The sequence below is a fragment of the Lissotriton vulgaris genome, chromosome 6 (genome assembly GCF_964263255.1).
Source record: "Lissotriton vulgaris chromosome 6, aLisVul1.2, whole genome shotgun sequence".
Lineage (NCBI taxonomy): Eukaryota > Metazoa > Chordata > Amphibia > Caudata > Salamandridae > Lissotriton > Lissotriton vulgaris.
Window position 1 is genome coordinate 935,460,762 of NC_141694.1, and position 26,289 is coordinate 935,487,050.

General features: G+C 43.9%; 1 protein-coding gene across 50 annotated transcripts in view; it reads right to left on the minus strand.

Moving 5' to 3' along the window:
- Nucleotides 1-26,289, minus strand: part of LOC147708230 (uncharacterized) — a 2,035,583-nt gene that overhangs the window by 925,497 nt on the left and 1,083,797 nt on the right. For 38 of the 50 annotated variants that reach the window (XM_086926979.1, XM_086926974.1, XM_086926953.1 and 35 more), the window contains 2 exons: nucleotides 22,740-22,793; nucleotides 20,013-20,039 (listed from right to left, as the gene is read on the minus strand). The exons of the other annotated variants lie outside the window; for them this stretch is intronic. In XM_086926979.1, the coding sequence (XP_086783105.1) occupies nucleotides 20,013-20,039; nucleotides 22,740-22,793 (81 nt within the window). The remainder of the gene's footprint in view (nucleotides 1-20,012; nucleotides 20,040-22,739; nucleotides 22,794-26,289) is intronic. 50 annotated transcript variants of the gene reach the window in all.

Consider the following 26,289-nt stretch of genomic DNA (forward strand, 5'->3'; position numbering starts at 1 on the left):
AACAAGCAGCAAGAGGCAGAATAGAGGTGAGAAATGACCAGACAGAGGCAAAATAAAGGTTAGAAACGAGCAGCAAGACACAAAATAAAGCAAAACAATTAGCAGAAAGAAGTAAAATAAAGGACAGAAACAAGAAGCCAGAGGCAAGGTCAGAAACTAGCTGAAAAAGGCAGAATAAAGGTCTGAAAAGAGCAGAACGATACAAAATAGAGATCAGAAATAAGCAGCAAGAGGCAGAATAGAGGTTAGGCACAAGCAGGAAGAGGCAGGAAAGAGGTCAGAAATAAGGAGCAAGAGGTAGAATAGAGGTCAGAAATGAGCAGATAGAGACAAAACTAAAGGTCAGAAATGAGCAGGAAGAGGGACAATAAAGGACAGAAACAACAGCAAGAGGCAAGGTCAGACATGAGCTGAAAAAGGCAGAATAAAGGTCAGAAATGAGCTGAAAGACACAAAATGGAGATCAGAAATGAGCAGCAGGTGGATGAGGCAGAGCAAAGGTGAGAAATGAGAATATATAGGCAGAAAAGAAAGAGGCAAAATAAAGGTCAGAAATGGGCAGAAAGAGGCAGAATAAAGTCAGAAATGAGCATGCAGAGAATTGCTGAGACGTCTTTGGAAGCCGTGCCCACTTGTTGAACCACTCTGCACAGGGGCCTTCTGGGGTACTACTGGTTGGGAGATGAACTCTCCTTGACTGCTGGAGGTCGTTGGAGGCCAAGAATCCCTATTATTGTAATAACTAAGTTCCCCAAATCCGGATTGATAAGAGGTCATTGAAGGCCTCACCCCCTTCCTCAACCACTCTGCAGAGGGGCCACCAGGTGTACTTCTGGGTGGGGGATGAATTCCCCTTGGCTGCTGCGGGTTGTTGGGGGTCAAGAACCTGTATCATTATGATGCGTACGCACCCCACAGCTGGATTGCTGAGACACATTGGAGGCCTCACCCTCTTTCTCAACCACTCTGCACAGGGGCCATTTGCTATACTACTGGTTGGGTGATGAACCTTCATTTGCTGCTGAGCGCCATTGGAGGCCAAGAAGAACTATTAATGCAATAACTAAATCCCCCAAAGCTGGATTGCTGAGATGTTGCAGGCCCCACCCCCTTCCTGAACCACTCTGCACTGGGGCCTCCTGGGGTACTACTTGTTGGGGGATAAACTCCCCTTGGCTGCTGAGGGTTTTTGGAGGCTAGGAACCCCAATTGTTGTGACTTGTAACTTCCCCACAGCCATAATGCTGAGACCTCATCAGAGGCCCGCCCTCTTTCTCAACCACTCTGCAAAGGGGCCTCCTGGTGTACCACTGGTTAGGGGCTGAACTCCCCTTGGCTGCTGAGGGTTGCCCAATGCCCGTCAAGTCTCATTGTGCTCCCATGAGTACAAAATTACAAAATTACAAAACGAGCATGCCAATGGATAAGAAAAAGCTGCTCTGTTGCTGAGATTATCGGTAACTCCACATTCTCCAGTGGAATGCGGAGTTGCTGAATTCCTCAAACTCCGCAAGCAGAGTTGAATTTTACACCCAGGCCTAAAACAAAACAAAGGTTACTTGGATGTCATATTTTGGAAATAGAATTTTACAAATCTTATACATTCAGTGGAAAAAGCAAAGGTTACAGGGGTATATTAATTAGGAAATATAATTAAATAAGTCTCAGAAATTCACTGAAAAAAAAGGTTACAGAGACGTTATTGTTAGGTTTTGATTTCACTCGTACACAACCGGTGAAATTCTGCAGTTGTAATAACCTGAGCTAACTACAACTTATGCTCCGGCAATGCCCTGCTTATGACCTCTCACATTACATCACTAATGACATGGTCAGTGACATCACTGATGGTATTACTGATGACAACTCAAATGACATCACTGGTTACATGACTGATGATATCATCCACAGAAGCACTCACTCACCCACTAACACCTCTATACAACCTCTCATATACCCACTCACACACCCAGAAACCCACTGATATACCTATTCACAGACCCATACGAGTAGTCACACAACCATTCACTCATCCATAGAGCCACTTGGACACCCACTCACTCATTCATATTGGCACTCACACAACCACTCACTCACCCATGAAGCTACTCATACAACCAGTCATTTGCCCATTCAGCCACTCTCAGAGTCACACACTCACTCACTCAACAGTTACTCACAAACATGCACACACTTTTTCACCTTTGCATCCACTCATACATTCACTGACTCACTGACTTACTCACCCATGCAGCATGTCAACACAGACAGTCACCCATACAAGCTCTCACACATTCCCTCACACTCCCACACAACCACTTACATACCCATTCATACATCCATACTAGCATTAATAATGATAATAATAATAGTAAAGGGATTTATAAAGCGCCTGGTGATGCCATCACGGCGTGTCCCCGCGCTACGGATAGAGAAAGATACAGATGGCGGGCAAGGATCCAACGATCAGCAGGAGGATTAGTTATTATACAGGTGGGTCTTAAGGAGTTTTCTGAATTTCATTTCAGATCCCTCTAGCCTTAGGCTGATTGGGAGTTTGTTCCAGTTGCTGGCTGCCAGCAGTCTGAAAGAGCGTCCACCCATTTTTGCTTTTTTGACAAGGGGAATTTTTAGTAGCCCTGCTCCGACTGAGCGTAATGCTCTGGTAGGTTCATAGGTCTGAAACAGGTCAGAGAGATAGGATGGAGCTTTATTCCAAACAATCCTGTGGCAGATTAAGAGTGCTTTAAACAGCACTCTCTTTCTAACTGGAAGCCAGTGTAGGGATGCCAGGGCCGGTCTGGATGCTGCTCTTTTGGGGAGTCTCAACACTAACCGGGCCGCAGTATTCTGGAGGACTTGCATACGTCTTAGGTTTTTTTCCGTGGTACCTAAGAGTAGCACATTGCTGTAATCCATGCGGGACGTCACTAGGGCTTGGGCCATGGTTCGCCGGGCCTCCAGTGGGAGTAAATCCAGTGTGCGGTTGAGGGTTTTCAGTATCCCAAAACATTTACCCACTAAGCGATTCACATGGCCCTCATAGGACAGATTGGGATCAACCCATATTCCCAAGTTCTTTGCCTCCCTGCTGGGATTGGGCGTGGGGCCCAAGCATGTTGGCCACCAGTCCCCTTTCCATCTGGAGTTGCTACCACCAATCACCACGACCTCCGTTTTAGAGCTATTGAGCTTTAAACAGTGTGAGTTCATCCAACCTGCTAAAGCCTGCATACAGGCTTTGAAGTTGGATGCAGCTGTGACGGGGGCTTGGGACATTCACACATCTGCTCACTCACCCATACATCCATTCACACAGACACATGCATTATAATACAGCTACTCATACACAAACTCACTTACCCAAACAGCCACTCAAACAACCCCTCACTCACCCACACAGGTACTTACACAGCCTGTCACTCACTGATAGAGCCATTTAGACAAACATTCACTCACCCATACAGTCACATACACACCCATTCACCTGGCCATACAGCCACTCATACACCCACACAGCCACTGAGATACCCACTCACTGTCCAACATAGTCACTCACACAGCTACTCACTCACCCACACAACTACTGACATACCTACTTGTACTCCCATACAGTAAGTGAGTGGCTGTGGCTGTGGCAGTGACTGTATGGGTGCATGATTTGGTGTGTAAGTGGGTGGAATGGTAAATGAGAGGATGCATGAGTGGCTGTGTGGGTGAGGGTGTATCAGTGGCAGTAAATGGTGAATGAGAGAATACATGAGTGGCTAAATGGGTGACTGAGCAGGTACGGATGTATATCGTTGCTACGCATGCTTTTACAACGCATGCCTTTACCACGCAACTTTTACAACGCAAGTCGTTACAACAAATGGGTTGGGGGACGCTGGATAGTGAATAGTTTAATTTACTATTCCAACTCCAGTTCCCGTGGATAGTAGGGAAGGTTTTGGATAGTAAATTAAACCATTCCCTATCCTACAGCGCCCCCCAGCGCAAGTCGTTGTAACGACTTGCGTTGTAAAAGTTGCGTGGTAAAGGTTGTGCGTGGTAAAAGTTGCGTTGTAAACGCTGTTCCCCAGCAGGTACATACGTGTCCATATTAGTGAGTGACAGTGTACCCTAGTGACTGTATAGGTGCATGAATGGGTGTGTAAGTGGGTGTATGGGTGAGTGAGTGGGTGTGTAACTGGATGTATAAGTGAGTAATTGAGTGTTAGAGAGTATATCCATGTCTCAGTGACTGTATAGGGGAGTGAATACATGTGTTTGTATATGTATAAGAAAGTGAATGGATGTGCAAGCAACAGTATGGGAGAGTGAGTGGATATGTGAGTGACTATATGGGTGAGCAAGTAGTTATGTGAGTATTTGTATGGGTGACTGATTCAATATGAGAATGGCAGTATGGGTGAATGATTGGGTGTGCAAGTGCCTGCATGTCTGCATGACTGGATGTGTGAGAAGCTATGTTGGTCAGTGAGTAGGTGCATGAGTTGCTGTATATGTGAGTTAGTGGTTGGGTTAGTGGCTGTATGGGTGAGTAGATGTGTGAGTGGCTCTATGAATCAGTGTGCAGGTATGTGAGTTTTTGGGTATGTGAATGGGTATGTTAGTGATTGTGTGGGAGTGGATATATGATATGTTGCATGAGGGTGTAAGTGCATGTGTGAGATGTCATCAGTGATGTTATCAATGATGTCATTTATGTCATGAATGATATCATGAGTGATGTCACTATGTCAGGAGTGATGTAATATGTAAGAAGTGCATTGTGGTGGTGTAAGTTATAGTGAGCTCAGCTAACTATAATGTTGAATTGATCTGGTTTTGTATGAGGGAAATGTCAGCCTATCTATAACGTCCCTATAACCTTTGGCATTTCAAAGGGTTTTTCAATGCTTTGTTGAATATTACTTGGAATATTAGGGATGCTGTTGAAAGAGATGGTAGTCCGGCAGATTCCCAGTGTCTGGTTTCAGTGTTTATGATGGAGTCGCTGGAGGGTGCCGTCCTGTGGACAGGAGTGCATATTATTCAAAAAGTTTTGGAAAAGGTGGGCGCAGCAAGGTAATCGAAGTCCTGATTGTTATCCTTGGCTCCTCTTAAGATGGAGTGTGGTCAAGTCTTTTGTGAGGGGGTTTGAGAAAGTGTGAATATCTCTCATAGCACAACACAATACTAGACTGATTGAGGGTTATTTAAACAAAAGGAATTTTGAACTTTCCAACGCCTAGGGATGCAGTCAAATTGGGATGAGCTCTTCCTCATCACGCCCCGTGTTGTGACACTAGGTGGGATACCTGTGAGTATTGTATACAAATATAAATACTCAAAAATGTAGACTGCAAAAATAAAGATCACAAAAGTGAATCTTAAGAGTAAAGTCAAGTCAAATTGGACTTATGAGGTGCCAAAAGTGTGGGTAGCCAACCATCGAAGGACATTCTGACGTGCACCTTTTCCAATAATTAATCTCTCGAACACAAAAATATTTATGTTGAAGTTTGCATTTTAAAGTGTTAAACTAAAACAATACGAGAGATGTAAATTACCCTGGTTTTGGAATTTTTCACTCCTCAACACTTATTAGGTCGTTTTCTTTATGTGGACGTTATTTCTTAGTCTACCATCTTTAATTTTAAATCTGTGCCTTGAAAATATTTGTAGAATTCATTGCCAATATTGATGTATACTTCAAAATGTTTGAATCTTCAATTGTTATTTTTTTTAAAGCAATTATGCCCACATAACAGATCCTCGACCTCAGAGTTATCAGATGAATGTACTGAGTCATCATCCTTCAGAGAGTTTCCTTCTGTTAATTTAGCAACTGCCTCCTTTGCCTCCTTTGCCTGCTGTCGCCGTTGTTTGGCTTTGAGACGAGCGTTAAGCAGTTTCCCCATTGTGCTCACACTAGGCTGGATTAGGGTTGCAAAAAAGGCTCTGAATAGTATTTGAGTCTTTAATTAGTCTTTAAGTAGTCTTTAAGTAGTCTTGGAATTATTATAAACAGCTAGGAGTTAGATATCAGACAAACCCTTTTTTGCTTCCTTCTTTTCTTCCTTACTTGTTTGCTTGGTTCAGCCCCACACTACAGGCAACAGTCAATAGGCAGCAAAAAAACCAAAAAACAGAAAAAAAAAAAAAACGGAAGGGAAGCTTACAGTTTTATACGTCCAAGCCAGTTAGTACCATCCAGAAATGCCGTATGTATCTTGGTAAAGCTCCCAATTCGATATTCACCAAACAAAAACTGCACTGGCCATTTCTTTACTGCTTCCTTGCTGCTTCTCCTTCTCAATACCTTTTCCGGGGCTTTTACTGGCACTTTAACTATTAACTGTTAAAGCACTCCCTTAAACAATCTCTGCAGCCTTGTTAAATGTACGAAATTTTGAATGAAAGTGAAAGTGCTTAATCCGCTTTAACAGACAGAAATAAAGTGCTCTGCCTTTCCTACCGTCGGTATTGCATTCATATCGACGGCCCAGATGCTGCAGATGCCGGAAAAAATATGCCCACCGCTCCCGGTGTCTGTCCGGAGAATTTCAATTAAATTGAAACAGCAGAAAGTCCGGGCGCCTGAAAGATATTAAAGGAGCAGCGCTCTGTCATTCCGTTCCGCCGTTTTCAGGATAGCTGTCTGCCTGCTAGCTGAAGAAGGGAATTCCAAACACCGGAGAAGGTAGCTGCACACACTTCGCGTCCGCCGCCATCAGAGTCAGCCTCGTGGAGGGGAGGAGTCGCAGCACGGCTCACAGGTGCTACGTGGAGGCGTGGAACTCCACCGTAGCGAGCCCGCGCTTCATTGATAACTCTGAGGTCGAGGATCTGTTAACAGACAGTCAGTCGCAAATGGGAGATAATTTGACTGAAACTCCCCTTGGTGATGTATCTCATACCCATGACTCATCTCATCCACTTCCACCTCTGCCGCCTCCACCTATTCCTTCGGCGGCTAAGCAGTTCCCCCTTTTCGCAAAAAAAATCTCGCCTCTCTCACCTAATTTGGTCCCCCCAAAGAATTTAACAAACATAGATGCAATACAAAATCATTCAATTGGCATAATCTCTGCAAAGGATCCGTGTATAGCAGCGACCCCTTCAAACTTGGTATCTCTCACTAATTCTGCTCATGACTCAAAGCAAGCATTCGATACCTCTGAAGACAAAACGATAGATACATTAAGTGCAGCAACAGTGCCACTTCAAGATTTCGATATGGAAGCAGGAGGGGGGACAAAAGGGGGAGCGGCGGACCACCTTGGGCCCTTGCTTGAGATGAATACGGAAACAGAGGGAGAGATGCGAATGTCTGTGAAGGATATGCTCAACCTGATTCTCGATGAAGTTAGAGATATAAAAAGGTCGCAAAATGCAGAACTTTCGGCAATCCACCAGAGACTGGATAAAATGGACAAAATCGAGGAATTAGTATCTACTTTCCCAGCCCGCTTAGTGGAAGTAGAAGAACGGATTTCAACACTGGAGGATCAAATGGTCGAAGTTAAAAAAGACACTAAAGGGACTACAAAAACCACAAGGGCTCTTGAACTAAAACTTGATGAGTTGGAAAACTATAATAGGAGGTCCAACCTACGTATCGTAGGAGTTCCGGAAGGAATTGAGGGGTCAGATACATTGGCATGGGTAACCTCTTTTCTTCAACAAGGGGTGATACCGGAATATAAAGGAGACCTCACTATAACAAGAGCCCACCGAGTTCCTGCTCGACCATTTCCGAACTCTACCCTTCCGCGTACTATTGTACTAAATTTTGCAGACGTTAGGGTAAAGGAACAAATATTGTCTAAGGCTATCAAACAAATACAATTTCCTGTGAATGCTACGGTGAAATGCCGAATATTCTCAGATATGTCAGCTATTGCGGCCAGACGTAGGAAAGAATTTGTAAAGATGCTCCAACTGTTTAAGGCTCAAGGGGCTCAGGCAATGATAGCACAGCAATCTAAACTTAGAGTTCTGATTAAGGGTAAATTCTATCTACTATCCGATATTGAGGAAGCACAGGATTTGCTGCACGAAATACAAAATGTATAATAGGGATAGAACAGTTTAATTTTTTACTTCTCTTTTGTTACTCTTAAACGCCATTATGTCTATACTCTTTGGTTTTGGGAGGGGAGAGAGGAGCACGGGTCCAGGGGTTAGGGGGTGTTCTATCACTACACCCCAGGGTTAAAAGAAAGGGTGCTGTGGCAAGCGTGGGGGGAATGGACAGCGAGTTAGTAGGGGGCCACAGGCAAGGGGGGGGTAGGGGGGAAAAAAAATTAAAAAAAAGTGTTCTTGGTGGAGAGACGTTGCATTGTGCTATTTTTGTTTGATGATTAATATATTTTGTAAGCACAGAGTGGATGGTTCTAAGAAGTTTGGGGAAATAAGGGCTGAAATGCACGCTATGCACTTTAATTATATGTTTGTACTATGTCTAAGTTGGGTCTGAAAATTATTTCTTTTAATGTTAACGGTCTCAATAATAAGAAGAAAATGAGGGCAATAGAGGCATGGATTCTAACAGAGAACCCTGCAGTCATTATGATACAAGAGACTCATATTGCAATTTCTAAGGCAGATACATTTTCCATGTTTAAAGGATGGGCCGACTATCGAGGTTTCTCTTTCTTTTCAGAGTCCCAGCGGGGGGTTGCACTATTCTTTAGTAAGAAATTAGAGGCAGAAATAATTCTTACCGAAGCAGATACACAGGGCCGTTGGTGCTGGGCTAATTGTAAAATTAAGAATAGACCATCTCCCATTACTTTTGTGAACTTCTATGCTCCCATTAACGATTGCCCTTTAATATATGAAGAAATGTTTCAATCTCTCCTTATGGTCAACGGAGATATAGTTATTGGAGGGGATTTTAATATATTGATGAACCCACAATTTGATTCAACTTTGGGCGGAAAAAAGCAGTCTAAACCTAAATCTTATCAGATTATTCTTAACAATATTAGGACTTTAGATCTAGCTGAGTGTTGGCGGTTAGCAAACCCTCATAAAAGAGAATATACATGCTGGTCGGGGAGGCACAAGTCATTTTCTCGTATAGATTTTTTTCTAATTTCCTCAATACTCACTAGTCGAGATCATAAGTTTTTACATAATGGCTTCTCCGATCACGCAATGCTTGTTCTTGAAATTGAGCTAGATGTAAGGACTAATGTGGTGAAACGCTGGGTCTTCAATAAATCCTATTTGAATGATGAACCTTGGGTTATGTCTGTCCAGGCAGAGATTAAGGACTTTGTAGAACGAAATATGGGGACAGCACCAATTCATATTATATGGGACACCTTGAAGGCGTATATCCGGGGCATTATTATGAGTAGGGACGCAAGGGAGGCAGCTATATTTTGTGATACAAAAAACCAGCTACAGCAAAAAATACAAGCCTTAATACATCAAAAATATTATAATCCCTCGGTAGAGTTAAAAAACCTATTAAATGCAGCAAAACGTGAACTGAGTGCTCACTATTTCTTAAAAAGTGAGGAAATCTTTTATAGGCAAGCGCAGAAATCCTATGAGCATAGCAACTTTACTGGAAAATTTTTGGCATGGCAAGTAAAAGAACAAGCCACAGCCAATCTGATTCGTTCTCTAAAATCGCCTACCACCGGAGAAGATACCTCAGATCAGGCGGAAATAGGAGCAATTATGTTAACCCATTACGAAAATATCTACTCTTCTTCCCATATTTTTGATCAAATTAGTTTAAATGTATTTCTAGATAAATACTCTCTTCCATCACTTTCCAATATGGATCAAGAAGTAATGGCTTCTCTTTTCTCTATTAGAGAATTGGAGCAGGTAGTTAAAAACTTGCCACATGGTAAGGCTTGCGGCCCAGATGGATTTCCAGCCGAATTTTTTGTCACCTTTTTTGGCTCTCTTTCAGAAATACTTCTTTTATTAGTAAATTCAATGCTTCAGGGGGGACCAATCCCGACATCTTTCTATGATGGTACAGTGGTTAGCTTTTTGAAAAAAGGAAAAGAAGCAAAAGACCCAAATTCCTATAGACCTATAACTTTATTAAACTCGGATTACAAAATCATTACAAAATTGCTTTCTATTCGTTTCAATAAGGTTGCGTCACAGTTAATTCATACAGATCAGAATGGATTTATAACTGGCCGCCAACTGCTCACTAACACACATTATTTAGCAGAAGCACTAGATTTTTTTGAAACTCGTAAGGTATCAGCTTTAATTCTTCTTTTAGACGCAGAAAAAGATTTTGATTTAGTAGTTTGGGACACTCTTTTTTTTATTTTATATCGATTTGGTATACCTTCACAAGTCATCACTTTAATTAGAAATTTGTACCAGGGAGCAAAAGCCCATATTCTAATCAATAAATTGATGATTGGGTCTATTCCTGTTCAAAGAGGAACGAGACAAGGTTGCCCTCTCTCCCCCACTCTTTTTGCTTTTTTTATCGAGCCTCTAGCATCTGCAATAAGAAAAAATAAAAATATTTCTCCACCGATAGATGGTATGGATAAGATCAAACTGTACGCAGATGATATTATGCTTCTGTTGAAATCCGATATGCAGTCACAAGAACAAGCCTTTCTCATTTTTTCACAATTTGAAGCATTGGGGGGGTATCGCATTAATAAGCGGAAAACTGAGATTATTATCAGCGGGAATAACAACCCGGACCTGCATCCAGATATTCGGAGATGTATAACCAATAAACCCAAAAGATACCTAGGGGTTTATTTTTCATCTACAGTACGCAATCTATACACGCTTAATTTTGAACCCTTGATTAGGAAAGTCCGTACTATGTTCCTAAGATGGGATACACTTCCTTTATCTATTTTGGGCCGAGTAGCATTAATTAAGATGTCAATACTCCCACTTTTCAACTTTTTGTTTTCAACCATTTCTTGTTCCCTTCCTGGCCTTTTTTTTCCAAGATTGAATCTCTTTTTTCAGCCTTCATTTGGGCAAAAAAGACTCCAAGATTAGCTATAGAAACCTTATATGTAGATAAGGAACACGGAGGATTGGGCCTACCAAATTTAAAAGACTATTACTATGCATATTTTGTGCAGTATCTTTCGAGATTTAAATATCCAGCACTTAGAGATGTATTGTTTATTAATTTCTTTTTTGACTTAATCTGCAAAGAATCCAAAATACCTTCTCCTCTCGCGATTTTTAAATCACCCAAATTAGTCAGATACAAGACTCTGCGTTGGTTTCTTAAAAAGCGAGATGTTATGCTGAAAAGGTACTCACTCTCTCTCCTATCCCCAGTAACTCCATTAAGAGAGGCTGTTTTTGGATTAGGGACCAGATTAGAATTAGACATCACACTTACCTGGGCAAGATATGGGTTCATTAACTTATCAAATTTTATTAAATTTGGAGTCTGGTTGACTCCCGATGAGATGGCAGTGTCAATAAGTGGTAATTTCCTTCTTATGGGCTCATATGTAGCGCTGTATAGGTTACTGAGTATTATTGATATAATACAATTAAGTCAGATCTCTAATTTAACGAACGATATCTTTTGGTCCCCAGTATTCAAGAGGGCGGGAACATGGAGGAAAAGTTTGGCAGAAAATAGGGAGGAGGATCTGAGTGCCAAAGCGGTAAATAAATGGCAGAAACATGAAAGCTTCAATTTAAAGGAAATAAACTGGACAACACTAAATAAATTAAACTTCACGGTCCTTAGAGGGGCGAACTGGAGACGTATGCTTTTCTTTAGCAAATGGCTATTGTATTATACACCGGCAACGATGTCCAAAATGTACAGTAATGCAACGTCTAATTGTTTTAGATGCACTCAACCTGATTTGGCTAATTGGTCACATATTATTGCCTTTTGTCCCAAAATCAAGGTTTTCTGGGAAAATTTGTTTTTTATATTGTCTCAATATTTACATTTTACGATCGATAACTATAATAATTTGATTATACTTGGGGTTGATCCAGAGCTTAATTTGGAAGATTCCTTGGTGAAGCTTTTGTACATCATTGTTGCAATTGCCAGATCTCTTATTCTTAAATATTGGAAATCAGAAATAATTCCAACTGCAGATGAATGTTTTCAAAAAATCAAGAGAGTTAGAAATAGTGAATTGAGGTATGCAAAAAGGATTGGAGCTTTACGTAAATTTACTAAAATCTGGAAAGATTACTTTGACTGAGAAAAGCGTACAACGCTGGATATCTGGGATCTGTGACAGTATGTTTTTGTTTAAATACAATCTTTTGTTTGATCTGTACCTATCTTGGGCAATTTCAATGTATTTTCAGTTTAGTATGTTTAGATTTACATGTCGGATATTTGGTAATCATTATGTCATTGATTCTCTGCCAAGAACTTAATAAAAATATGTTAAAAAAAAAAAAAAAAAATTATGCCCACATAAAGTTCACAATATTCCCTTCATAGCTAGTGCTGTACTGACAATGGAGCTACAGGTTATGCTTGCTCCTCTCTGGGTGGAATAGGATGTCAATTTTCTTTGTCTGCAGGAAAAATCTAGGAAACATGTTTACAGCAAATTGCCCTTTCTACTCATCTGATAATGCCTTCAGCTGGTAGTCTATTCACGTTTGCTGTGAGTAAATTGTACAAATTTAGCTTTATATGTGATTTTTTTGCCTATTGCTAAAATTGTTGGTTGGTTGTTGTGAAAAAAAAAACACCAACCAAAAGTTACTCTCTCATTCTACATTCATTGCAATGAAACCTATCAGTGTTCGATTTTTTGTGTAAGAATTTGTGTGAATTTATAATGCTGTGGATGCCAGGCTCTAAACCTTCTTGTGGCTTGTGTTGTCATAAGGTTAGCTTCGGTTGGGAATACAACATCCACTGGAACATATTGAGGTTGGAAATGGCCATCATAAAAGCACACTACTTCCAAAATCTCAGCTTACGACACCTGCTAAGGTCATGCTAAATAGTACAGCAATGGCAAGTAGAATTTGACTACTAGGTCGAATTGAATGAGGTAGGGTGTTACATCCCCATCACGAAAAACGTATAATTAAAAATCATTTAACCACTGAGGGAGCCCAATAAAAATATTGGAAGAGTTGCCTAAAAGAGCACAGCTTCCACTTTTTCATAAAAGTCATTTGTTTTTCAACTGCAGGGCCAATGATTGTGAAGTCCAGACAGTTAAAACAGTGCCTGTAAGTCTATTTCCATTCAACGATTCCAATGTGTACTTAAAAACGAGTAAATTAAAGGCAGATGCTGACTAAGGTCCTTCGGTGGAGCCCATCATCTAGTTGTTTGGAGACAGTAAAGGAAATGCCTTACTATGTAGAGATAGGAGATGCTTAGGGGCTGATTACGAGTTTGGCAGTTCTCTTTCGGCACCGCCATCGCTGCATCCTCAAGAGGACTGTGTGGTATCTCCCACTTCTGCCTCCCCCCGGCGGCTCTGCGTGTGATGGTGCTGCTCGCGGTGACATCACTTAGAATGTCACCGCGACCAGCGTTCCAAGGCGAGCGCCGGGGACACTCTGAGGCGACAGCAGTTCGAGAGGCTGTGGCTGAGGTCACGGGAGTTTGTACTTCGTAATAAAAGGTTATTTGCAATTCACCACCCTGAGTTCTGGTCTTTCCTTGGTGGATTTTACACTGGCGACGAGGGTTAAAGCCTGTGACCTCAACACGCCCAGAAGAATACGGACGAAAGAAGAAAATCGGAACAGCAGCAGCTGACTCGAGTAAACACAGCCGGCCGAATGAGAAGGAAATGAGTCACCGTGTAACTGACTGCAACGCGAAGGGCGGACAGATGTAAGGATAAGCCCATCACGGGGACGCGTCGTTGACTTGAAGGAAGGCAGAGGAATCGTAGGTGCCTGGGGACGAACGTGCATATTCTCCTTCTGACTGTCACCCTGGAGGTGAGGTACAGCTGTTTGTGTCCCAGCGCGCTGACCCCAGATCTTCCGCCCATGTTGTGTGTGGCGAACCTTGACTTTGACAACTCACAAGGTGAGGAAACCCTCCGGTTCATGTCGGCCCCTGCCAGCGGCCAATAATAGCGCTAACGGAGCAGTGACTTAAAGCGAGAGCCAGGCGCATTGTTCCCAACCCGGCATTTGAGAATTTCACCGCGCGCTTCTCTTATCAACAGCAGGGCAGCGTTGTGTGTTGTCGCCACTGGGGCGAGTAAAGCCTGGTCTCCTTTGATGTATCCTCCCTGCTCAGAGCCCCTGCGATAGTGGTGTGTGACAATTGGCATCCTGATAAGGGAAGTTCTCACAGGGCAGCGCTAGAAGTGAGGAGTATAGGAGCTGAAGTGCTCTCCTGAAGCAAAGCGGTTTGAGCTGTTGTTTGACGTGAACTTGCCAGCGCTGCGAGGGAGAGGAAGGCGTTTAGGCTGCTGCGAAGAACGTGTGTGGAACACCCAGAGACCTCTGGGAGCACGACGTGGAAGGTGAAAGGAGCCTACGAGCGCAGCAGGACAGCGTTTCTTTGTCAGAATAATCCTAGCCTCATGCCTGCATGACTGTGGGGCAACTGGCAGCGCAGCGTGGAAAGTGAGAAACATCAGGTGGTGGCACTATTGAGAACACAGCAATGAGACTATGTTGATTGGAGTACTGTCCTGACAGACTGCACAAAGAAAGCATCACTGTCTCAAAACTTTGACAGCACAGCATTGAATTCTCGAGGGGCAGATTTTATCTTTCTGTGTGTATGCGTTAGGAAGTAAGAGCTGCGCAGGGTTGGTTAGGCATTTCCTCTCCTGTATAAAGGTTCTCACTGGTAGTTCACTCCTTTCTGTAGTCACGCTTATTTGGCTCAGATTTCAGGTTCTCACTGAACGCAGCTAGTTACACGGAGGGTAGGTGCATGTTTAAAGAATAAAAGCTTCCCTCTGTCTATTGTGAATTGAGCATGCAAAGTGTGACCCCTCCACCCTTCTTCTTAACCAACCCAGGTGATCCCACCATCCTGTGGAAAAAATGGAAAAAAGTGTTCCTAAATTACGCCACTGTGTGTGGGCCCAACTTAGGTCTAGAAAGGAAGGTTGCATTGCTGGCCTATTACTTGGGCGCAGAGGGAGAGGAAGTCCTAGACCATCTCCCGGATTTAGGGGCACAGGAGGCAAGAGGTCTGAATGAATTTGAAATTAGTCTAAAGAAGTTAGATTTGCACTACCTCCCCAAGACCAGCACTATTATGGAGAGGTACCATTTTGGTAAGAGGGCACAAAAGGAGGGGGAGTCTATAGAAGATTTCGTGTCTGAGTTGAGGAAGTTAGCTGCAACGTGCAAGTTTGGGGGAGCAAGCGAGGAGAGGACTAGGGACCAGTTTGTCTTGACCTGCAGGATGGAGCGAGTGCGTGAGGAGCTATGGCTTAAAGATGACCCGCCTTTGAGAGAGGTTCTTATCATAGCCAAGCAGGTAGAGCACATGTTACAGTGCGTCAAGGAGATTAAGCAAGATGCAGGGGAGAAGAAGAATGATGACAAGACCAATGTCAGTGCGGTAGTGACCGAATGCGAGACTGTGTCGGTAGTTAAGGGTCAGAAGGCAGTGGGCAAGGAGCAGAAGGAAGGCAGGCCGGGAGGGTCATACAGAGGTACCTGCTACAGGTGTGGAAAACAAGGGCACCTAGCCAACGACAAGGAGTGTCCCGCCCTCAGGTTCACATGTAACAAGTGTGGCAAGAAAGGCCATTTCAAGCAATATTGCAAGAGTGGGCAGGGGGCCAGTAGGCAGAGTAGAGACAGAACGAATGTAGTGTGCGACGAGTTGGTTGTGCAAGTAAAAGAGTTGAAGGCGCCTGGTCCCAGAAACCCCATGTGTACAGAAGTTACAGCACAGGTTGATGAAGATCAAGTCGATAGTCCTAAAGACACCATAAAAGTAGGGGAGGTTGATATAGATGCATTGTTTGACTCCTGTTCTAGAATAACTATTATCAATGCCAAGGATTTCTCACGTGTGTCCAAAGGAAAGATAATTTTGAAGAGGTTAGACCTGAGACCAGGAGGGTATGCGGGGCGCCCCATCTCCATGAAAGGATACTTCCTGAGTAAAATAGAGTACAGAAACAGGTCTACTGTGTCTAAAGTATATGTGTCCACTGTAGGGGACAACATTTTGGGGTGGCGTGCTCAAAAGGGGTTGGGAGTGTACCTCAATCCCAACAGCAATCCCCAGATTTTGATACAGGAGATACAGGAAGGTGAGGCTGACATCACAAGAGAATTTGAAGAGGTGTTTAGGGAAGGGCTTGGGTGTTTGAAGAACTACTGTCACAAAATAAAATTGAAGGAAGATGCCAAGCCCGTTGTGGCAAAAGTCAGAAGACTCCCCATAGCCATTCAGGAGGAGGTCAGAACTGAACTTGAGAAACTGTGCAAGGCTGGAGTTATCGAACCTGTGGAAGCGACCGAATGGTTGGCGCCCATCGTGGCAGCGAAGAAAAAGGATGGGTCAGTCCGGCTCTGCATTGATTTGAGGGCACTCAACAAAGAGGTCGTCGTTGACCGATACCCCTTGCCGAACATCACCCAAATGATGAGCATGCTAGAGGGTGCCAAGGTGTTTTCCACCCTCGATCTCACCTCGGCCTATTTCCAGATAAAACTTCACGAGGAGTCTCAGGAACTCACTGCTTTTGTGACACCCATGGGCGCTTACAAGTTCAAAAGGATGCCTTTCGGCCTAGTCTCGGCGGCTGCCGTTTTCCAAAGAATCATGAACAACATCCTGAAAGGCATCCCTGGCGTCATGTGTTACCAGGATGACGTGCTGGTTTTCGCTAAGAACCAAGTTGAGCATGATGAGAGACTGAGATGTGTGCTGAGGAGGTTTTTGTCCCAGGGTCTTACTGTGAAGAAGAACAAATGTGTTTTTAGCTGTGCCGAGTTGGATTTCCTGGGTCACAAGATTACAGCAGAAGGCATACGTCCCAAGGCCGAACTGCAAAACACCATTATGAATCTGTCATCGCCCAAAAGCAAAGACGAGATCAAATCATTCATGGGGATGTTGGAGTTCTATGGGAAGTTCATTAGAAACTTAGCAGGCAGGACTTACGCCATCAGGCTATTGCTGAAGAAAGAAAGCAAATTCAAATGGAGCCAAGAATGCCAGAGCGAGTTCGAGGATGTAAGGAGAGCTCTTGCAGAAGCCCCTCGTTTGAGGTCCTACCTGCCCGGCCGGGCAACGATCCTCACCACTGATGCAAGCGCGAAAGGGTTGGGAGCTGTCCTCACCCAGAAAGGCGTGGAAGGAGAAGAAACTGTAGCCTTCGCCTCAAGGTCACTCCAAAAATCTGAGAACAACTACTCAGTCATCGAAAAAGAGGCATTGGCGGTATCCTGGGCAGTAGGTAAATTCAGAGACTTCCTGTGGGGTACGCAGTTCACCCTCCGAACCGACCACAAACCGCTGGTAGAAGTGTTCAGCAAGAAGGGTTTGGATGCCATCTCCAGTAGGATAAGGCGTTGGGGGTCAGTCTCCAGGAGTACACATTCAAGGTCGAGTATGTCCCAGGAACACAAAACCTCGCAGCTGACTGCCTGTCCAGACTTGTCAGTGGTGTAGAAGCAAGTGAAATGCGAGAAAGAACAGATGAAGATGAAGAAGGATTCATGGTAGAGAACGTCTGCACCATCCAGAAGGCGTTGGGTGAAGAAACATGGAGGAAGGCACAGGAAGAAGACAAGATTATGGAGCAAGTCTGCAGTAGAGTGAGGGATGGTTGGAAGCACGGTGACAGGCGTGATGAAGACCTGCGGCCTTTCCAGGCTGTAAAGGACGAATTAACCATTGTTGATGGATGCCTGTTCAGGGGAACAAGGCTCGTGCCACCAACCACTGTGAGAGACAACCTGGTCGAGATAGCTCACGAAGGGCATTTAGGTATCACCAAAACCAAGCAAAGACTCAGGGAGAGCTATTGGTGGCCGAACATGGACCTGGTCACTGAAAGGAGAATCAGGGAGTGCATCCCGTGCTGCAATAGCGACAAGGTCCTGAAGCAACAGACACCACCCATGGTGTGCAGGCCGCCCCCGTCAGGACCATGGGACGAGATGGCTTTAGACATCGTAGGCCCGATGTCTGGGGAACTGCGGACACCTTACATCTTGGTGCTTGTGGATCTGTATTCCCGTTGGCCGGAGATCAAACTCGTCAGTGAAGTCACGACTAAGACCGTCATCGGATTCTTGCAGGAGGTATTTATCCGAGAGGGGCTCCCCAGCAACATACTCACTGACAACGGAGTACAATTATGCTCAAAGGAGATGGAGGACTTCCTAGAGGAAAGAGGAATTAGACACAAGCGATGTGCATTATACCACCCAGAAACCAATGGCATGGTCGAACGCTTTAACAAAACCATCAAGGAGAGCATCCAGCTGGCCAAAGCCAGTGGCATAAGTTGGAGAGAAGAAGTTTGGAGGCGTCTGGAAGCATACAGATTCACGCCACATCAGACGACGGGCGTCACCCCGTTCGAATTGCTCCGTGCAAGGACACCCAACACTAAGCTTACCCCGGGGTGGATGGAATGGCACAAGGGGTGGTCGGACCGAACAAAAGAAAAGGATAGTCTGAAGAAACATGAACAAGCCATGAGAGTGAGGAAATAAGGTTACGACCAACGCAAGGCCACACGGGAGGTTGGTTTCAGAGTAGGTGACAATGTCAAAATCAAAGCTCCCACAGGGAAGGCAAGCTGGTCGGAGTACAGCAATCCCACTAAAATCACGAAACTTTTCAAGAATGCAGTCAAAACCCAAGAAGGGAAAATATGGAACCTAGGGAGAGTTGTAAAATACCACCCTCCGGTAGAAGTCCCTGAAGGTGCAAGGGGGGGGAGAGTAGTCCTAGGCTGGATAGCGGTTTCGCCATCAGGAGGCCGTCGGGTGTCCCCCACCCTGGCCACAGGCCCAACCCAGGCATTTCGACCAATATGTAATGATGTAACCATTGCCAGTCTGCCGAATTTAAGTTTTTTCCCTATTACTGCTTCCTGCTCATGTTCTACCTAATGTTTTCTATTTCTGCAGGGAAGGGGGATGTGTGGTATCTCCCACTTCTGCCTCCCCCCGGCGGCTCTGCATGTGATGGTGCTGCTCGCGGTGACATCACTTAGAATGTCACCGCGACCAGCGTTCCAAGGCGAGCGCCGGGGACACTCTGAGGCGACAGCAGTTCGAGAGGCTGTGGCTGAGGTCACGGGAGTTTGTACTTCGTAATAAAAGGTTATTTGCAATTCACCACCCTGAGTTCTGGTCTTTCCTTGGTGTATTTTACAGACTGCCAAACCTGTGGTGCACCCAGCTGCCAGATTCAGAGTTGAATTGAGGTCGGGTGGCTGGTGCTGCAGCGGTCTCATGGAGGTGGCTTTGTTAGGCCCAAAGAGGAGCCTGAACAGAAGACAGCCGCCATGACAGCACATTCCTGTACAGTGCAGCATGCACCATGTTGTGCATGAAACACTGTTCAGGAATGGGGGTGCATTCCTGGGGGGCACAACATGTGCCCCCCTGAGTGCATCCCCAGGCCCAGGAGCAGTGAAGTGGGCAGTGAACAGGCAACCTGTAATATGCTTTGCTGCACCACCACTGCATGATTCTGGATCCCCACAAAGGTGGCGATCCTGTGGCCGTCCAACCACTACACTAAAAATACTACGGGCAAATCCACAGTGGTTGCGGTGCTCAGTCTGCCTCCGCGAGCCGCTGTACTCGTAATGAGGCCTCTAGTCTGTATTCGAGTTGAAAGTGCAAGAATTGAAGTTCTCTCACAACTGTTGTTTGTGGCCACTTCAAGGCCCCTACACCCACTCTAGAATTCACTAAAACACACATTACTGTTCATAATGCAGAGGCTACAAAACCATTTGTATAGGACACATAGACATCAGTGTTCTCAACAGTCATGTCAAAGCATTATTTCATGCACAAACTTATTAAACGCTCAAAGCATGCATGCCATATGTACAGCTTTCCAATGAACATACTTGTTCCATTAACTGCCTTTGATTTAACTGTGGGAGACAAAAGGAGAATGATAACACTAATCAGTTAATATGAAGTATGTAATAGGTTCCCATCAATATTTTACAGTTGTAGCTATGCAATATAAATATAGAATTACAGTTGAGAAAATGACTTGTACACAAAGACATAAGAGACAGGAACATCCTTCCCCCAAGGAAATACTCTCTTTCCATTCCACCTGCATTTGAAGCGAGGGCGGCTGCTTATGAAAACTATATAATCATATTAAATCATATTAAATTGAATAATAAGCAGGCCTGATGCCTACAATTACGGGGCATGTATTGCTGCGATCTATAGCCACCCCTTCTCCTTAACACAACAAACTATTAGCGATTTAAAATCCAAAAAGCAAATTTTATTTACTCAACGTTACTTAAAGCTGCTTCTTTTATGTGATAACTGACATAACTTCCTATGTTTTAACGTTTTTATGTTGACTTACTTCTAAGCCTACACTTTCCTTTACCTAGGAAAGAGACACAGGGGTCTTACATTTCATGAAAAGAATTGTAAATGCCATTTCCATTTTTATGTGTGACACCATTCTTTATATTTGTTGTTTTCATATAGCACTGAACCAGTAGGTTGCTTCAGAATGCCATTAAAAACATAACATCCTCAGTACTGTCATATGCTAAGCCTCCAGTTTTTAATATTTTCATGCAATGAGCTTGAAGAGTTTGAAATACAAATGAAAACAACTTAGAACATGGGTCTATTTACAAGGAAATGGCAAAGCAGGCATTGCTGCAGAATTTGCTGCAACGCACGCTGCCATTTCCCAAACTCATGAATGTGCTGTATTTACAACAATACAGTGCACCCCTGTGTTTTTTCCTAGTACCGGCACTGAAAATAGGTGCCTAGCACCAACCCTGATACCCTTGCACCATATACCTGCAATGCAGGGAATGATTGTTCACGTGCAGTAAGGTTCCCTTCCTGCGTATAAACAATCAATAATAGCGTGTTGCTCTTTCTATGTGTGCTGCAGAATGCAGCACTCATAGAGAAAGCAAAAACAAGGAGAAATAAAAGTATTCCTCCTCAATGTACCATTCTAACGCCTGCTATTGCATGGCATCAGTTTTCGTCCCTGCCTCAAATGTATGAATCCTTGTAAATCCGGAAAAGCGTAAAAAAGCAATGGGTCTTGCAGCGGAAGGTCCACAGCAACACCCAGTGCACGCCCCTTTCATGCAGGTACCTGCGTGAAAGGGTATTATTTTTACAAAGTGGGGTTAAGCCACAAAAAGTGGCATAACACCACTTGGTTAATATGGTGCAGGACATTGCGCCACTCTAAAGTCAGTAAAAGTGATGTTCCAGTGGCGCAATCCCCTTGTAAATATGCCCCGTAGCTTCTCAAATCAGTCTCTTTAGCCCTTTACGTGTTTTTTTCTTCATTCAATGGCAGGTATAGCCATGGGGATGGGGATGTCTGCTCTCCTGTCTACTAGATAATGTTTATGTAGAAGTATAAAGCATCTCTCAATCTAGGGGGCATATTACCAAGCAATAGCGATAATGATCGAGACAAAAATTTACCGCTGGGCTGCGGCGATTTTTACCGCAAAGAAACCTTGGTATTACCAAGGTTTATCGCAAATGCGATAAAAATTGCCGCAATGCATGAATATCGCTGAAAAGTCAGCGATATTCATGCATTACCGAGCTAATGCTCTTAGCCATGTTATCCATCTCCCATTGGATAACATGGCTAAGAACTGGCTTAGCGCGAATATCTCCAAAAGTTGGTAATAGGAGATAGCGATGTTAGCGACTGTTTCCAGTCGCTAACATCTTGGCACGCCCACTTTGCATGTCATTAGTGATAAATATATCACTGACATGCAAATTGGGGCCCAAGATGGTCGCTATCTCCTACTAGCTGTCGCTAACTGGTGTTAGCGACAGCTAGGTAATAGGGAGATAATTTTATCTCCGCTTTCTTGGCTTTTAAAGCAAAAAAGCAGAGATAACCCCCCTTGATAAAATGCCCCTAGATCTGTTGCTTATGCTCCTGGAAGGAAGTGTAACAAAACATTTACCGACTCTTGAAATTAGATTGCAAATGGATATCGATCCTGAATTCGGAAGGGTCCTGTTGTGGGTGTACATTTCAAACTGAAATCAGTTTGAGATGTAGCAATGTTTAGCAACCATAATCTGGTCACAAAACACTAACAAATGACTGATTCCATATTTGGGGTGATAACCCATTTGCAAAAGGGAATGCGTGATTTGCATGGAAACAAAACATTGTTGAAGAGTAGGCAGTCATCCAGGAAGCCACTACCAAATCTCAAACAAACCTCTTATTTAAAAAATATGTTTCAAAGTTAGCATTTTTTTTAAAATACTACTCTGTTTCCTTTAAAGTAAAAAGGCTGCATTAAAAAAAACGTTTATTTGAAGGTAGTAACAGACTTGGTGGTCTGTTGACCATAGCAGACCAACCATCCCTTTGATGGCCACCAATCAGAGTAGGTTGCAATTTATGATATAACCCGTGAATTTCAATGAGGCAGGTAAATTTGCGACCCATTCCCATTTCTTATTTTGTGAACTGACCTATTTGTAAATAGTAGCCAAACTGTAGCAACGCCTTCTAACACATGACCAGTAGATGGCAATGTTTGATAAGTATTACAGATAAAGTTATTAGGTGTGAAGTTAATTACCTGACACAGTGACTTTTGTTGCTGCAACTTTCGCTGTCGGAGCTTTTACTGGTTCTAAAAATGAAGCAAAGTTAATGTATGGATGATGATGAGAGGCGAAGTTCAAACAGCTTACAAATTGTACAACTTTAAGATTTAATTTTCATATGTGTGTGGGAACGAGATAGCCTCACACGTAACTTTGAAGGGCTACATTTTCATAGGTTTTGATTTTCATAAAATAGGCACGTACTCAGTGGAACCAGTCTGGTTTGTGAACCGTGGAATATGTAGCTCGAATGAATTACAAATCCAGGGTGAAATACATGTCATTGTTTCCAAACTTCAGAAATAAGATAAAAAATCTATCTATCTAAAACAAACTTAGGCTCAGATTTACTATTGAGTACCATGTGCACTTATGCAAATCTAACAGCCCGATCCATCAAGCGAAATTGCACTCGCAAAGGGCCAGCTTCTGAGAATCCGGCCCTTTGCGAGAGCGATTTTTGCATTTGGGATTCAGCATCCCAAATGTAAAAATCGCTAATTGCGATCTCGCAATTTTGCGAGGAATGACATTTAAGGAATCTCTATTTGAGATTCCTTAAATGCAATTCAACTTCCTATTTAAATCTGCGAATTCGAAATTTCTAGGCGCAATTTACCGCGAGGTCAGACCTCGCGGTAAATTGCGAAAACTCAGAAAAATGCATTTAAATGCATTTTTCTGAGTTGCATGTTACACACACACATGTCCTTTGGACATGTGTGTGTGCAACACCTGTGTCACAGATCATTTGAGGGGTGCTACAGGGTGTCCTTTGGACACCCCTGGCACCCTTCAAATCGCTATCTTATTTGCGATTAGCAAATTGCTAATCGCAAATAAGGAATACTCACCATTCATTCCTATGGGCCTTTTGGCCCATAGGAATGCATGGGGAGTTTTTCCTTATTTGCGATTAGCAATTTGCTAATCGCAAATAAAGAATGTGTAGGAATCGCAAAAAATATTGCGATTCCTACATGAATCCCGTTTTGCGAGTCCTTAATAGCGATTTGCTATGAATCGCTATTAGGGCCTCGCAAAACGGGAGAATGATGAATCTGGCGGCAGATTCTGAGAATCTGGCCCTTTGCGAGTGCAATTTTTGCATTTGGGATTCATCACCCCAAATGCAAAAATCGCTATTAGCAAAATCGCATATTTGCGAGATATTGGATTTAAGGAATCTCTAATAGAGATTCCTTAAATGCAATTCATCAACCAATTAGAAATTGCGAATTCGCAATATTTGGTCGCAATTTACCACGAAGTCTGACTTCGTGGTAAATTGCGAAAAAAGAGTAAAAAGCACTTTAGTGCATTTTTTTCTTTTGCATGTTACACACACACATGTCCTTTGGACATGTGTGTGCGCAACACCTGTTTAAATTTGCATTTAAGGGGTGCTACAGGGTGTCCTTTGGACACCCCTGGCACCCTTTAAATCGCTATCTTATTTGTGATTAGCAAATTGCTAATCGCAAATAAGGAATACTCCCCATTCATTCCTATGGGCCAAAATGAATGGGGAGTTATTCCTTATTTGCGATTAGCAATTTGCTAATCGCAAATAAGCAATGTGTAGGAATCGCATTTTATTTTGCGATTCCTACATGAATCCTGTTTTGCGAGTCTGTAATAGCGATTCCTTATGAATCGCTATTAAAGACTCGCAAAACGGGTCTTTGATGAATCTGGCTGTAAGCCTTTGCAGTGGGTGCAAAGAGTTCCGACCTCAGCACTTCTCAACTTTCATGCATAAATGGGATTTTTGAGCTAAAATCTGGGCCCGTACTACGCAGCCAGGGAACTCGACGCACTTTGTCACGTGAATGAAAAATTGAAGAAATGCACCATATTTCTTCTGCACACTTCTGCTCTCTCTTGCTCTAGTGAGTTTGAGGCAGCCTAGTGCCAACGTACCCACTCTTCCGCCATGAATCAATGGTGTCTGGGCTGTGGTCAGAGCAGTTTTATGTGCAAAAAGAGATACCTTCCTGCACAAAAAGTATTCTTAGCTCCTCTTTATGTTTGTGCTGCATTTAGATTGCATCGGAATCCATGGGTGGATGCACAGGAATGCCTATGCACACATGGGACGCCTCCCTTATGCAAATGTAACGCAAGTCAGCATTATGTGCTGTGTTGTGTTGTGGTAATTAAAGCGGTTTATTTGTAAAATAATTAATGCTGGTGCTCTTGTCAGGAGGCAGCTTGCACACGCCCATTTCTCCTGCTGGTGCTGCCTAAAACAGAACAAACTAGTAACTATGAAAGTGTGGAGAGGATGTGGCATAATGACCTGAGCCGCCAACTTCGGAGCAGGGTTACCATATTTACAATTAATTGGCGGAGTGCAAGTTAGCTCCAAAATTGTCAAAGCTATGCCCTGTCACTTTAGGAGTGCAGGGAAATGCCATATTTACAATAATACAGCACTTCCCTGCTTTTCTTCATGTGCTGGCACTAAAGTGAGATGCCTAGCACCAATGCAGACACCCTGCACCATAGTGCAAAGGTGCCAGTGTTGAGGGAATGATTGTTTAAGAGCAGAAAGGGTGCAGGAGGGTATCCCTTCCTGCACATAAACAATCATTCAAGGATGGGTGCCAAAATTATGGCTTATGCCGATGACACCCAGCTCCTCTTCACCTGGAAGGGTGATGACCTCCAGACGGATGAGGCTCGGCGCTGCTTATCTTCGGTATTTGCCTGGCTGGCCCAGGCAAGCCTGAAATGCAACGAGGACAAATCAGAAGTACTCCTATATGGCCAATTCCCGGTGGCATTCAGGGAATCCCTCTGGCCCAAGGGGTTTCCATGTCCTAAGGGGGACTGTGGTGTAGCCAAGAACCTGGGGATTTGGTTCGGAGCCGACCTGAATTTTCGCGAACAGATCACGCGACTTTCAGGTGCATGCTTTGGTACACTTAAAGCCCTCAGGAAGTTCTTCCCTGCGCAGCTTAGGAGGCGGTGGCCAGGGCGCTCATACTCTTGCGCCTTGACTACGCTAATGCCCTCTACATTGGCGCTCCTGGATTTCTCTTGGGGAAATTACAGGTTGTGCAGAACGCTGCGGTTAGGCTCCTCTTTGACATCCCGAGGAGACTAAGTGTCCGCAAGCAGCTGGACGACCTGTACTGGCTCCCGGTTGTTCAACGAGGGCGCTTTAAAGCCTTGGTCCTACCCCATAAAGCCCTACATGGTCCCTGCCCCTCCTACCTGAGTGTTAGGTTTGCGTTCTACCTCCCGACCCGCAACTCGCGATCTGCTGCTCAAAGGCGGCTGGTAATCCCCAGGTTCCGGAGAGCACGCCTGGGAGGTCAGTCCCTGGTGGTAAAAACGTCTAGCATGTGAAATGCTCTGCCGGATGCGCTAAGACACACAAAGGAACTAACCACCTTCAAAAAACTTTTGAAAACATATCTTTTCAAACAAGCTGCGTAGCCGTCCCGTCTGGGATGTCACTATTCTCCCAACGCACCAGGACACTCTTGAGTAGCAGTGTGCGATACAAATCCA